The sequence below is a fragment of the Babylonia areolata genome, chromosome 6 (genome assembly GCF_041734735.1).
Source record: "Babylonia areolata isolate BAREFJ2019XMU chromosome 6, ASM4173473v1, whole genome shotgun sequence".
NCBI lineage: Eukaryota > Metazoa > Mollusca > Gastropoda > Neogastropoda > Buccinidae > Babylonia > Babylonia areolata.
Genome location: NC_134881.1, coordinates 43,458,292 through 43,472,151, shown reverse-complemented (window position 1 = coordinate 43,472,151; position 13,860 = coordinate 43,458,292). Strand labels below are relative to the sequence as shown.

Here is a 13,860-nt window from a genome sequence, read left to right as displayed (position 1 = left end):
ACAGTATACGCACATAAATTATATGTGTGTCGTGGTGTGTTGCAGATTAACACAGTGTAAGTACATGAATGATTTTTCAGTTGTGTTGTGGTGTGTACAGATAAACACAGTGTAGGTACGTACGTATACATGAATGACTTGTGTGTCGTGGTGTGAACAGATAAACACAGTATAGGTACATGAATGATATGTGTTGTGATGTGTACAGACGTGAACGAGTGTGCGGGGGAGGGGGAGGGCCACACCTGTCACCCCAGCACCCGCTGCGTCAACAAAGAGGGAGGCTACTCCTGCCAGTGTGGCGTCAGAGACAACTGCCTGCACAGTATGTTCCCTTGGTTTGTCCCGAGACAAATAATAATGCACAAGGTTTAGTAATCGCTCATTGACGGCAGTTACAATTGATTTAAAAACCAGCTATTAACTGTTTATCTATTCTGCATCTAAAAGCTACATGGAACTTTGATCTTGACAGTTACATTAAGTTTATTATTATTATGAGCACTTTCATATATATATACACAACGCTTGAGGGCACTTTCGATTGAACTTAAAAATCATTGTCTGTGAAGGAGAGAAAACTGTTCATCAGTGACTTTTTTTACAGGTTGCATTTTTCAAGGAGCAGAGCATAAGAATGGAAGCCACTGGCTGTCTTCAGTGGACAAATGTATGAACTGTACATGTGAGGTCAGTCACTGTGTGTGTGTGTGTGTGTGTGCGTGCGTAAGAAATTGTGAAACAAAACTAGAAACATTTTTCATGAAGCATCTATTTCCAGACAGTTGGCTTGTAATACTCCTATATGGAAGTCTTATGTCATGGCTGAGTTGTTGTTTAGAAATCACTGGGGTTTTTTATATTTATATATATACATATATACACCACAGAAGTGTTACTTTCTGCTAACAGTCGAGGGTGGTGGCATGTCACCACATTGTCACTGTCTACATGTGTGTCAAACCTGTTACAGCTAGAAATGGCAACATGTCACTGTGTACATGTCGATTAACATTGTAACAACTTGGGGTGGCAGCTCGTCACTGTATATGTGTGTCAATGTTACAGCTATGGGTGGCAACATGTCAGTGTGTACATGTGTCAGTCAACATGTTACATCTAGGGGTGGCATCATATCACTGTGTATCAAACATGTTACAGCTAGAGGTGGCGTCGTGTCACTGTGTATCAAACATGTTACAGCTAGGGGTGGCGTCGTGTCACTGTGTATCAAACATGTTACAGCTAGAGGTGGCGTCGTGTCACTGTGTATCAAACATGTTACAGCTAGGGGTGGCGTCGTGTCACTGTGTATCAAACATGTTACAGCTAGAGGTGGCGTCATGTCACTGTGTATCAAGCATGTTACAGCTAGGGGTGGCATCGTGTCACTGTGTATCAAACATGTTACAGCTAGGGGTGGCATTGTGTCACTGTGTATCAAACATGTTACAGCTAGGGGTGGCATTGTGTCACTGTGTATCAAACATGTTACAGCTAGAGGTGGCGACATGTCACTGTGTATCAAACATGTTGCAGCTAGAGGTGGCATCGTGTCACTGTGTATCAAACATGTTACAGCTAGAGGTGGCGTCGTGTCACTGTGTATCAAACATGTTACAGCTAGAGGTGGCGACATGTCACTGTGTATCAAACATGTTACAGCTAGAGGTGGCGTCGTGTCACTGTGTATCAAACATGTTACAGCTAGGGGTGGCATCGTGTCACTGTGTATCAAACATGTTACAGCTAGAGGTGGCGACATGTCACTGTGTATCAAACATGTTACAGCTTGAGGTGGCATTGTGTCACTGTATATCAAACATGTTACAGCTAGGGGTGGCATTGTGTCACTGTGTATCAAACATGTTACAGCTAGAGCTGGCGTTGTGTCACTGTGTATCAAACATGTTACAGCTAGAGGTGGCGTCGTGTCACTGTGTATCAAACATGTTACAGCTAGGGGTGGCATCGTGTCACTGTGTATCAAACATGTTACAGCTAGGGGTGGCATTGTGTCACTGTGTATCAAACATGTTACAGCTAGAGGTGGCGTCGTGTCACTGTGTATCAAACATGTTACAGCTAGAGGTGGCGTCGTGTCACTGTGTATCAAACATGTTACAGCTAGAGGTGGCGTCATGTCACTGTGTATCAAACATGTTACAGCTAGGGGTGGCATTGTGTCACTGTGTATCAAACATGTTACAGCTAGAGGTGGTGACATGTCACTGTGTATCAAACATGTTACAGCTAGGGGTGGCATCGTGTCACTGTGTATCAAACATGTTACAGCTAGGGTGGCATCATGTCACCGCATGCTGTCACTGTGTACATGTGTGTCAAACAAACGTGTTACAGCTAGGCATGGCATCGTGTCCCTGCGTACACATGTCAAACAAACCTGTTACAGCAAGGTGTGGCGTCATGTCACCGTATGCTGTGCGACTGCACGGCGGACGACGTGGACCTGGAGTGCTGCCCGCGCTGCGACGCCTCCACCTCCTGCCCGCACCAGGAGTTCTCCGTGGCCATGCAGCATGGCGAGAGCTGGCTCTACCAGTGTCAGCTCTGTGAATGCCTGGTCAGTCAGTCAGTCACTACCACACTCACTGCCTCATTTTTTTTTGGGGGGGGGGGGGGGGGGGGCGAGCGGGGGTTGGGGTTGGTTTTTCTTTTCTTTTTTTTTTTTGGTGACATTGAAACGTTTGCGTGCTGGGTCCCAGTACCGCTTAACAGAAATGTGGGTGTTAATTCTGAGTCACATGAAAGTCATGGGTTATTTTCCACCCATAGTGAATGCCCTGTCAGTTTCACGGCATGATCAGATTTTGGTGAATAATCACCCATGGTGTACAGCATGTGAGGGTTTTCTTAAATAGAAACATGGGTCCATTTTCAACTCCCGTGGTTTGGCACACACAAAATAGTAAAAAAACAAACCAAAAAAACCAACAAACAAAGGTGAGGTACGGCAAAGTTAAAGCGGTAGAACCTTTAGTAAGGTTGGGAAGGTGAAACTTCTTGACTTCACAATCAAATTACTTATCAAATTGTTTTGTTTCTTCGTAGTTTTTACTTGTACATATATTTGAAAATGCACGTCCTGTTTTCTCAACAGTATTTTATCCATGTGGAATACTGTGTGACTGACAGAAATGAAGTCCTCACAGCTAACTGGAGGAGGAGGAAGACACTTCATGTATTCACAAGAAATCTGTCGCTCAGACCGACGGGTGCAATAGCCGAGTGGTTAAAGCGCTGGACTGTCAATCTGAGGGTCCCGGGTTCAAATCACGGTGACGGCGCCTGGTGGGTAAAGGGGGAGATTTTTCCGATCTCCCAGGTCAACATATGTGCAGACCTGCCAGTGCCTGAACCCCCTTCGTGTGTATATGCAAGCAGAACATCAAATACGCACGTTAAAGATCCTGTAATCCATGTCAGCGTTCGGTGGGTTATGGAAACAAGAACATACCCAGCATGCACACCCCCGAAAACGGAGTATGGCTGCCTACATGGTGGGGTAAAAACGGTCATACACGTAAAAGCCCACTCGTGTGCATACGAGTGAACGCAGAAGAAGAAGTTGCTCAGACCTTGTTTTCTTCACCAGTGAGGAGGCGGCCAGAAGCTCAGCACTGGATCCCCCTTGACTTCACTGTCTACAGTCACCCTGTCACCCATTTGTCGTTTCCCAACACTGCAGGTCTTTACTGATCAGCGTTTGAGGCTACGTTCCAGCATGGTTTTATCCTTGGGAAGGGCACTATATCACATTTTCCTCACTCTACCCAGGTGTGAATTGGTACAATCTTACAGCAGAAGTAGAGGATTGGGCCACACTTTCATTTACTAAGCCCTGGATGTGAATTTACTACCCATATGGCTGCAAAACGCTATATGGGACCTTAAACCTAACAGGTCTTTGTTCTTCTTCTTCTTTTGGATGGGTAGCCAACATCGAAAAAGTCTATGTATCTGCTACACAAATTCTTTTCCGGAGGGTGGTTCCGAGTGGGCTGTTTTAATTAGTTCTAAGTTTAACAGGATAAGGAGGATTTGTGGGGAGGGAGTGTGGGCAGGATGGGGGGGGTAGTTTGCTGTTGTTTGGAGCTGGTCAGAGGTTTGCCACCCTGGCCTGGAAGGCTGCCAGAGATGGCGCAGTGGCAGCTTCAGTGGGCAAGTTGTTCCATTCCAGGATGATTCTTGGAAAGAATGTCATCTGCCGGTACTGTGTCCTGTTGGATGCAATGTCGTATTCCAGGGGGTGTGACTTTCTAGTTATGTGGCTGAGGCGGCTGACAGAGGGGAGATATTTGGAATCAACGTGTACAAGGCTGTTGTGCACCTTTTAGTACATGGTGAGTCTCGCACGCCTCTGTCTGGCTTGCAATAAAAGCCTTAGCGCCAGGGGCAGAAAGCTGGCTGTTCAAGGAACTGTAGTGGACAACATACCTAACCGTCAGCTGACCTCTTCTGGTCAGTGTGCCAGGGCTGCAAGGCTGGAGATGAGGCTCCAACACCCTAAGGGAGGCAATTCTGTCACTATGTGCATATTGAATAGTTAACTCCCTGGAGGCAACTTGTTTCCATCTGAGCATCCCAGTTTGGTGTTGTGGAGCTGGGTTTGATGTTTGTCAGTCCTGTTTGGTGTAGTGGTGTATTCTATGTGTTGTTGAACTGCAAAGTTCATATATTTTTAGATAAAACTAGCACAATAATACTATATTCCCAGAAATAAAACTGATGTATTATTTGAATCTGGAACATTGTCTTTTTGAAAATGAAATTAGCAGTAATGAAAATTTGATTTAAAGCTGTAAACCATGATAGCTTCCATATACATTTAGAATGCCTTTTGAAAATCCAGTTATATAAATCAAAATTTGGTGGTGTTTGGGTTTGTTGTTTTTTGGGGGTTTTTTTGTTTTTTTTTTAGATACTACTACTGCTGTAGATGTACAGTGGCAAATTTGGGCTTTGGACTTCTGATCCAGCGTTTACCAGTGACTAGGGTTCGAGGACCTGTTTCAACATAGCGTTGTGTTCTTGGAAGGCACTTTACTCCGACTTACCTCAATCCACCCAGGTGTGAATGGGGACCTCAGGTGGTGATGGTTAGGTATGAATGGGGACCTCAGGTGGTGATGGTTAGGTATGAATGAGGACCTCAGGTGGTGATGGTTAGGTATGAATGAGGACCTCAGTTGCTATGAATGAGGACCTCAGGTGGTGATGGTTAGGTATGAATGGGGACCTCAGGTGGTGATGGTTAGGTATGAATGAGGACCTCAGTTGCTATGAATGAGGACCTCAGTTGGTGATGGTTAGGTATGAATGGGGACTTCAGGTGGTGATGGTTAGATATGAATGGGGACTTCAGGTGGTGATGGTTAGGTATGAATGGGGACTTCAGGTGGTGATGGTTAGGTATGAATGGGGACTTCAGGTGGTGATGGTTAGATATGAATGGGGACTTCAGGTGGTGATGGTTAGATATGAATGGGGACTTCAGGTGGTGATGGTTAGGTATGAATGGGGACTTCAGGTGGTGATGGTTAGGTATGAATGGGGACTTCAGGTGGCGATGGTTAGGTATGAATGGGGACCTCAGGTGGTGATGGTTAGGTATGAATGGGGACTTCAGGTGGTGATGGTTAGGTATGAATGGGGACTTAAGTTGGTATGAATGGGGACCTCAGGTGGTGATGGTTAGGCGTGAATGGGGACTTAAGTTGGTATGAATGGGGACCTCAGTTGATGGTTTATACAGCGATAGAAGATTGGGCCCTGCTTTCGTATGCTGAGCCCTGGACATAGTGAGTGTCTGATGACTAGAAGGCTATGGGATGTGAATATCATATTGTATTGTATTACTCTTTCAAGAGCAAGGTGGCCAAGTGGTTAACATGCTTACCTGCCAGTACTGTGTCTGTGGGGGTCTGGGTGCAAATCCTCCTCTTGCCCTTTCTCCCATGTTTGGAAAGACAAGTGTTGTTCTCTGGCAAAATTCTGTAAAAATCCACTCTAACTGGTGTGTCATATATATGCATGCACCCATGACCTGACTAGCGCATTTGGTTATGCTGCTGTCAAGCATCTGCCTAACAGATATGGATTGGTCTGAACGCGGCGACGCCTCTTTCAGAAACTGACGACTGAAACTGTATTACCCTTTAGTCACAACTGATTTCTCCTTTCTGAAATTCAGCCTGCTTTCCCCCAGGGGGAGGGCATCACTGCAGTGCAGTGCAACCTTTTTTCTCTCTCTCTGCCTGCAGGTGTATTTGTTTCTCCTGTCAAAGTGGATTTTTCCACAGAATTTGGCCAGGGACAACCCTTCTGCTGCCATGGGTTCTTTTACATTTGCTAATATCATTACGATATAAACACAAGAGAGTGATGAGAGCATGTCAGCACGGAAGCGGTGTAGAAAAGCAGAGGCCCCTCCCACACACAGCACTGCCATCACCCCTGATGCTTGGTGTTGTTGCTGCCATGGGTTCTTGCACGTGTGCAAAAAAATTATCTGTGATAAACACAAGAGACGGACGAGAGCACGTCAGCACAGAAGCAGTGTAGAAAAGCAGAGGCCCCCCCACACCCCCACTCACCCCTGACACATGGTGGTGTTGCAGCACGGAGAGACGGACTGCTGGCCCCTGGACTGTCCCCAGCTGACTTGTCAGAACGCGGTGCAGGAGCCCGGCGACTGCTGCCCCCGCTGTGTGGAGTCGAACCCCTGCTCCAACCCCCTGCTGCTGCAGGCAGGGGGCCGCGAGTTGTCCAGCCAGACCTGCATGTACCTGGGACACACCTACGGCCACGGGGACTCCTGGGTCCTGGAGGCCGACCCCTGCACCAGCTGTGAATGCAAGGCGAGTGTGTGGGCGGGGGGGAGGGATATGGGAGTCGGAGGGGGCGGGGGCGGGGGGGGGGGGGGGGGTTCAGGAAGTGGGGGTGTGTGGCAGAGGGTGGTGTCAGTGGGGAGGGGGATATGTTAGGGGGAGGTTGTGGAAGGGGGGTTTGTGAAGTGAGGGTTGGTGTGGAAGGGGGGTTTGTGAAGTGACGGTTGGTGTGGAAGGGGGGTTCGTGAAGTGACCGTTGGTGTGGAAGGGGTGTTTGTGAAGTGACGGTTGGTGTGGAAGGGGGGTTCGTGAAGTGACGGTTGGTGTGAAAGGGTGGTTCAAGAAGTGGGGGTGGATGTGGAAGGTGGGTTCGTGAAGTGACGGTTGGTGTGGAAGGGCGGTTCGTGAAGTGACAGTTGGTGTGGAAGGGGGGTTCAGGAAGTGAGGATGGGTGTGAAAGGGGGGTTCAAGAAGTAGGGGTGGATGTGGAAGGGGGGTTTGTGAAGTGACGGTTGGTGTGGAAGGGGGGTTCAGGAAGTGGGGAAGGTTGTGGAAGGGGGGTTCGTGAAGTGACGGTTGGTGTGGAAGGGGGGTTCAGGAAGTGGGGAAGGTTGTGGAAGGGGGGTTCATGAAGTGACAGTTGGTGTGGTTCAAGAAGTGCGGAAGGTTGTGGAAGGGGGGTTCGTGAAGTGACAGTTGGTGTGGAAGGGGGGTTCAAGAAGTGCGGAAGGTTGTGGAAGGGGGGTTCAAGCAGCAGGGGTGGGTGTGTGGTAGGTAGTGGTTTCAGGAAATGGGAGACAGGTATGCTAGGGTGTGGTGTCAGGAAGTGAGGGTGGATGTGGAAGGGAGGTTCACAAAGTGAGGGGGTGTGTGGAAGGGGGTGTCAGGAAGTGAGGGTGGGTGTGGAAGGGGGGTTCAGGAAGTGAGGGTGGGTGTGGCAGGGGGGTTCAGGAAGTGAGGGTGGGTGTGGCAGGGGGGTTCAGGAAGTGAAGGTGGGTGTGGAAGGGGGGTTCAAGAAGTGAAGGTGGGTGTGGAAGGGGGGTTCAGGAAGTGAGGGTGGGTGTGGAAGGGAGGTTCAGGAAGTGAGGGTGGGTGTGGAAGGGGGGTTCAGGAAGTGAGGGTGGGTGTGGAAGGGAGGTTCAGGAAGTGAGGGTGGGTGTGGCAGGAGGTTCAGGAAGTGAGGGTGGGTGTGGCAGGGGGGGGGTTCAGGAAGTGAGGATGGATGTGGAAGGGAGGTTCAGGAAGTGAGGGTGGGTGTGGAAGGGGGGTTCAGGAAGTGAGGGTGGGTGTGGAAGGGGGGGGTTCAGGAAGTGAGGGTGGGTGTGGAAGAGGGGTTCAGGACGTGAGGGTGGATGTGGCAGGGGGGGGGGGTTCAGGAAGTGAGGGTGGGTGTGGAAGGGGGTTCAGGAAGTGAGGGTGGGTGTGGAAGGGGGGTTCAGGAAGTGAGGGTGGGTGTGGCAGGGGGGGGGGGTTCAGGAAGTGAGGGTGGGTGTGGAAGGGGGGTTCAGGAAGTGAGGGTGGGTGTGGAAGGGGGGTTCAGGAAGTGAGGGTGGATGTGGAAGGGAGGTTCAGGAAGTGAGGGTGGGTGTGGAAGGGGGGTTCAGGAAGTGAGGGTGGATGTGGAAGGGAGGTTCAGGAAGTGAGGGTGGGTGTGGAAGGGGGGTTCAGGAAGTGAGGGTGGGTGTGGAAGGGGGGTTCAGGAAGTGAGGGTGGGTGTGGCAGGGGGGGGGGGGTTCAGGAAGTGAGGGTGGGTGTGGAAGGGAGGTTCAGGAAGTGGAGGTGGGTGTGGAAGGGGGGGTCAGGAAGTGGAGGTGGCAAGGATTGTTTCAGAAGTGGGGATGGGTGTGGCAAGGGGTGGTTTCAGGAGGTGGGGATGGTTAGTGGGGTGGTTTCAGTAAGTGGGGATGGGTGTGGCAGTGGGGTGGTTTCAGTAAGTGGGGATGGGTGTGGCAGTGGGGTGGTTTCAGTAAGTGGGGATGGTTGTGGCAGTGGGGTGGTTTCAGGAGGTGGGGGTGGTTGTGGCAGTGGGGTGGTTTCAGTAAATGGGGATGGTTGTGGCAAGGGGTGGTTTCAGTAAATGGGGATGGTTGTGGCAGTGGGGTGGTTTCAGTAAATGAGGATGGGTGTGGCAGTGGGGTGGTTTCAGTAAGTGGGGGTGGTTGTGGCAAGGGGTGGTTTCAGTAAGTGGGGATGGGTGTGGCAGTGGGGTGGTTTCAGGAGGTGGAGATGGGTGTGGCAAGGGGTGGTTTCAGTAAGTGGGGATGGGTGTGGCAGTGGGGTGGTTTCAGTAAGTGGGGATGGTTGTGGCAAGGGGTGGTTTCAGTAAGTGGGGATGGGTGTGGCAGTGGGGTGGTTTCAGTAAGTGGGGATGGGTGTGGCAGTGGGGTGGTTTCAGGAGGTGGGGATGGGTGTGGCAGTGGGGTGGTTTCAGTAAGTGGGGATGGGTGTGGCAGTGGGGTGGTTTCAGTAAGTGGGGATGGGTGTGGCAGTGGGGTGGTTTCAGTAAGTGGGGATGGGTGTGGCAAGGGGTGGTTTCAGTAAGTGGGGATGGGTGTGGCAGTGGGGTGGTTTCAGGAGGTGGGGGTGGTTGTGGCAGTGGGGTGGTTTCAGTAAGTGGGGATGGGTGTGGCAGTGGGGTGGTTTCAGGAGGTGGGGGTGGTTGTGGCAGTGGGGTGGTTTCAGTAAGTGGGGATGGGTGTGGCAGTGGGGTGGTTTCAGGAGGTGGGGGTGGTTGTGGCAGTGGGGTGGTTTCAGGAGGTGGGGATGGGTGTGGCAAGGGGTGGTTTGAGTAAGTGGGGATGGGTGTGGCAGTGGGGTGGTTTCAGGAGGTGGGGGTGGTTGTGGCAAGGGGTGGTTTCAGTAAGTGGGGATGGGTGTGGCAGTGGGGGTGGTTGTGGCAGTGGGGTGGTTTCAGTAAGTGGGGATGGGTGTGGCAGTGGGGTGGTTTCATAATGTGGGGATGGTTGTGGCAGTGGGGTGGTTTCAGGAGGTGGGGATGGGTGTGGCAAGGGGTAGATTGTAATTTACTGCATCCAAGACAAAAACTTAATTACCCCCACAATGTCCAGTTAAAGGCAGCCACTGTGCTGTCAGTACAGAGTAAAGCACAGTTAAAAAAACAATAAATAAATTGAGATTGATGTGCTTTAAAAAAAAATTTAATCACCAGAATTGATAATCACATGTACACTCATGACATTCATCACATGTACACTCATGACATTCATCACATGTACACTCATAACATTCACCACATTACACTCATGACATTCATCACATGTACACTCATAACATTCACCACATGTACACTCATGACATTCACCACATTACACTCATGACATTCATCACATGTACACTCATGACATTCATCACATGTACACTCATGACATTCATCACATGTACACTCATAACATTCATCACATGTGCACACAGCCTGTCCAATCCTGTTCCTGCAGATCGGAAATGGTCATAATACATTTAAGTGCTCCTGGGGGGGAAAAAATAAGTTAGAAAAAAAAAGTTTGTATATGAGCATTGTTGTTTACATGGTTTTGCCACTGTCATACCATGAAGATTAACATGGCATGAAATGCTTTGTTTCAGGCTGGTCACATCTGCTGTTCTTACAGTCAAGGTTGTGGATCTTCTGCACAGTGATTTTTGTTTTGTTTTGTTATCACCATGACATGATGTGTCTGTCGTCAAAGCAGCACTACACAGCTGCTTAACCTGCAATGGCTTTCACAGCAGCATCTTCAGTGTTTTCAGCATGCATTGTAGATTGGTGTCCATGGTTCTTGGTTCTGTGTCTGCTTCCCTTGGTTGGTCACAGAGGTAGTTTGACCTGTAGCTTGTGAAACAGTCTACCTTGTTGTTGTTGTTGTGTCGAGACATCAGTGTGACTTGATGGCACAGTCTAATTTCACTCACTTGGGTAATGCTAGGGTTGATTCCTACGAGGTCAGGTTCCCCTAACGCTCCCCCTCACCCCCCTTGAGCAGTCGATACTTGTGATCCCAGAGTGAACTATTCTTTCTAAACTTGAATGCTTTTCCTGGGCTGGGTTACATGAGCAATCTCAGCAGCACTAATTTTGCCCATCTACAAGACTGTTCCTAGATCTATTGGATTAGAGTAGACATAGGAAAGTTCTCAAAATCTGCGAACTTCGTGCTGCTAAGACTGCTCATGTAACTTTGCCCGGTTCCCCGTGACAAATGGTTAGTACAAAGGATAAAAGTCACTAAGCACCACAGTGTATTTTGCTGAAAGCAAGTCGGTTCAAATGTTGGTCTTACCTGTTCTGTTGACTCAACAACCAAAGGTGCACACATGTGTGAGACATTGAAACTGATGCATGGTGACTATCATTTGAAGTGAAATCTGTTGAGTTGTTTAAATTTCTGTATTTGTGTAATTATTTCATATTTATTTCACGCCAGCTATACTGCTGACAAACTTGGTTGTGAACTGTAGGGACAGGGTGAAGCCAGGAGTGGTGTTGGGCGGTGTTCAAAACAAGCAGGGTCTGAGGTCTCTCTTCCAAGGACTAGGTTTTCATCCTGAACAAGATTGTGTACCACAACAATGAGCACCATGTGCTGTTACATTTCCTACGAACAACTCTTCAAGAAAACACAATCAATCATTGAGGCATTTGTACAGCACAAGGGCTTTTGATCTTTGGTATAAAAAAAAAAACACGGATGAGTACAACATTAGGGATTCAAGAATCAGTATTTCCTTGCTATGGCTTGTGACAATACGTCAGTAAAAGCCAGAAATCTGGAACTGGACCCTACCAGAACTTTTATATTGTCTCTGTGGCACATATTGTGTACCATTACCAGTTTTCCCTTCAGGACTTGCATGTGTAGAGTTGGTGTCTGTGCAGAGCATGTTTAGCCTGTTGTTGTTGCCCTCGTTCAGGGACCTGTAGTGATCTGTTGTGAATTTTGTTATATTAATTTATAAATGTGCATAGACATTGTGTTATGTTCATTGTGATAGTGTTGTATATAGGTATGTAGATGTGAGGTTTTGGACATGGTCAGAAAGTTGTTTCCAGTGTAAAAAAAAAAATGTTAACAATGTACAGTGCATACAATTTTGAGCATGTGTCAGGATTGTAGATGGTATTTGCATGGGTTATGTTCACAATTTCACTGATGGCTAAATAAACCAAATCAGGGTTTAATTCACGCATAGGCTTTCAAATTTCTCAGTGACTGTCCATGCGTAATGCCATTCGCTCAACATACACATGGCATTTACATGTGTACAGAAGTAAAGTCAGGAAATACCAAAGTCAGCCTATGTTGGTCTCAAGGTGATGTTAGCACTGCAAAAAGAAAGTTAACTGCTTCCTGTAACACACAGAACAACAAAAAAGTTTATCATAGAACCAACTAAACCTGCAAAACCTTCATAACAAACCCTAAACGTTTTTGGTCTGTTCATAAACTATGTCCAACAAAATCACCAACACAAAATGGGTCAAATTCTGATATATCTACCGGTGCTGGCAAGGCAAATTGTACAAACAGTGAACAAAGTGGATGAGAGGGGGTATTATGACAAGAACTCACATCTTTCACTTTAATGTCTCATGTGTTTGCGGACATGGTTAAACGTTAACAATTTGTCCTTTCAGTCGAGTTGTACAATTTATGGGGTGAAACCCCAAGTGCAACTATTGTTCCTGCAGACTTCATGTTGGACAAGTCAACACGCCCTCATCCTACCAGTTTTGTTGCTTTTTTTTCTATACTAACAAAATTAATGCATGGTCATTTTCAGAAGCTAAAAATTCAGGGCAACTGTTGTTTTTGTGCACAGTAGTGTAGTATTGTAACTACCATCTGTGTTCCTGAAAGCTGTTGGCAAAAATTCTTTGGCCATCTGTGCATTATGTGAACATAACTCGTGCATATTGGATCAATTGTCACTGTCAAAATGATTACGTTTTACACTGCCTGCAGATGAAATGCATAACTTTTTGGTCTCGTATATTGCAAGAGTTTTTATGCCTTCAGGAGGCTACAAGGGTTGATCATCAGATTGTAGGAACTTTGGGTAGGTACACATTTGTTTACCACTATGGGTTCACAAAAAGTGGATAAAATCTAATTCTTAAATTATAATGAAACAAGACAAATGCCTCCACTGTCTTTTTCTTGATACAAAGGCTATGTTGACACTCAGCCCAGCCAGCTGTTGACAGTAGGCATGTTGCTCAGTGCTTCCCCTCCATGTCTGCTGGCAGTACGTGCCACCAGCCAGCTTTTTTTATCTGAGGCGTGCACACACATGGATGACTGGTCCAAGGGACAGAGCTCTTCAATGATACCAGCAGTGTGAATCCCAATAATATTCATTTCTTCAGTCTGGAAAGTGCCATATTGTTTCATGCTGACAGCAACTAGCTGTGTCTGATTGAAGTATGTTGCTATGTCAGGCTGACAGCAACTGGCTGTGTCTGATTGAAGTATGTTGCTATGTCAGGTTGACAGCAGCTGGCTGTGTCTGATTGAAGTATGTTGCTATGTCAGGCTGACAGCGACTGGCTGTCTGATTGAAGTATGCTGCTATGTCAGGCTGACAGCAACTGGCTGTCTGATTGAAGTATGTTGCTATGTCAGGTTGACAGCAAACGACTGTCAGCAACTGGCTGGGCTTGAACATGGCCTAATTTGAGAGGAGGGCTCACAATTCACTTATAATTTGATCTCGCTATGCACAGACATTCAAACATTGGAATGACCCACTGGCACACAATACCAGTACTTGGTGCCCTCTCAGACAGTAGTGAAAAGTTATGAAATGTGAAACTAAAAGCAAAACACTGCGCAGCACAAATGAAAGCAGGGCTGCAGACAGGTGTGCATAAGTGAAGAGTTGGAGGGAGGGCAATTGTACTGCACAAGCTATGTACCTTTCAGTTGATGCTATTGTCATTAAAAGTGTAACAAAAACAATTCATGTGCATGTCTACTTTGTATGACTGACC

The 13,860-nt window shown here is 47.6% G+C and overlaps 1 protein-coding gene across 4 annotated transcripts in view; it reads left to right on the top strand.

Annotated features, from left to right (window-relative positions):
* LOC143283053 (protein kinase C-binding protein NELL1-like) overlaps positions 1–13,792 on the top strand; it is a 273,814-nt gene extending 260,022 nt beyond the window's left edge. For 3 of the 4 annotated variants that reach the window (XM_076589063.1, XM_076589065.1, XM_076589064.1), the window contains exons 18-22: positions 209–325; positions 608–690; positions 2,414–2,584; positions 6,642–6,881; positions 10,455–13,792. In XM_076589063.1, the coding sequence (XP_076445178.1) occupies positions 209–325; positions 608–690; positions 2,414–2,584; positions 6,642–6,881; positions 10,455–10,508 (665 nt within the window). In that variant the 3' untranslated portion in view covers positions 10,509–13,792. The remainder of the gene's footprint in view (positions 1–208; positions 326–607; positions 691–2,413; positions 2,585–6,641; positions 6,882–10,454) is intronic. The other variant, XM_076589066.1, reaches the window with a different exon arrangement.
* Positions 13,793–13,860: the final 68 nt, after the last annotated feature.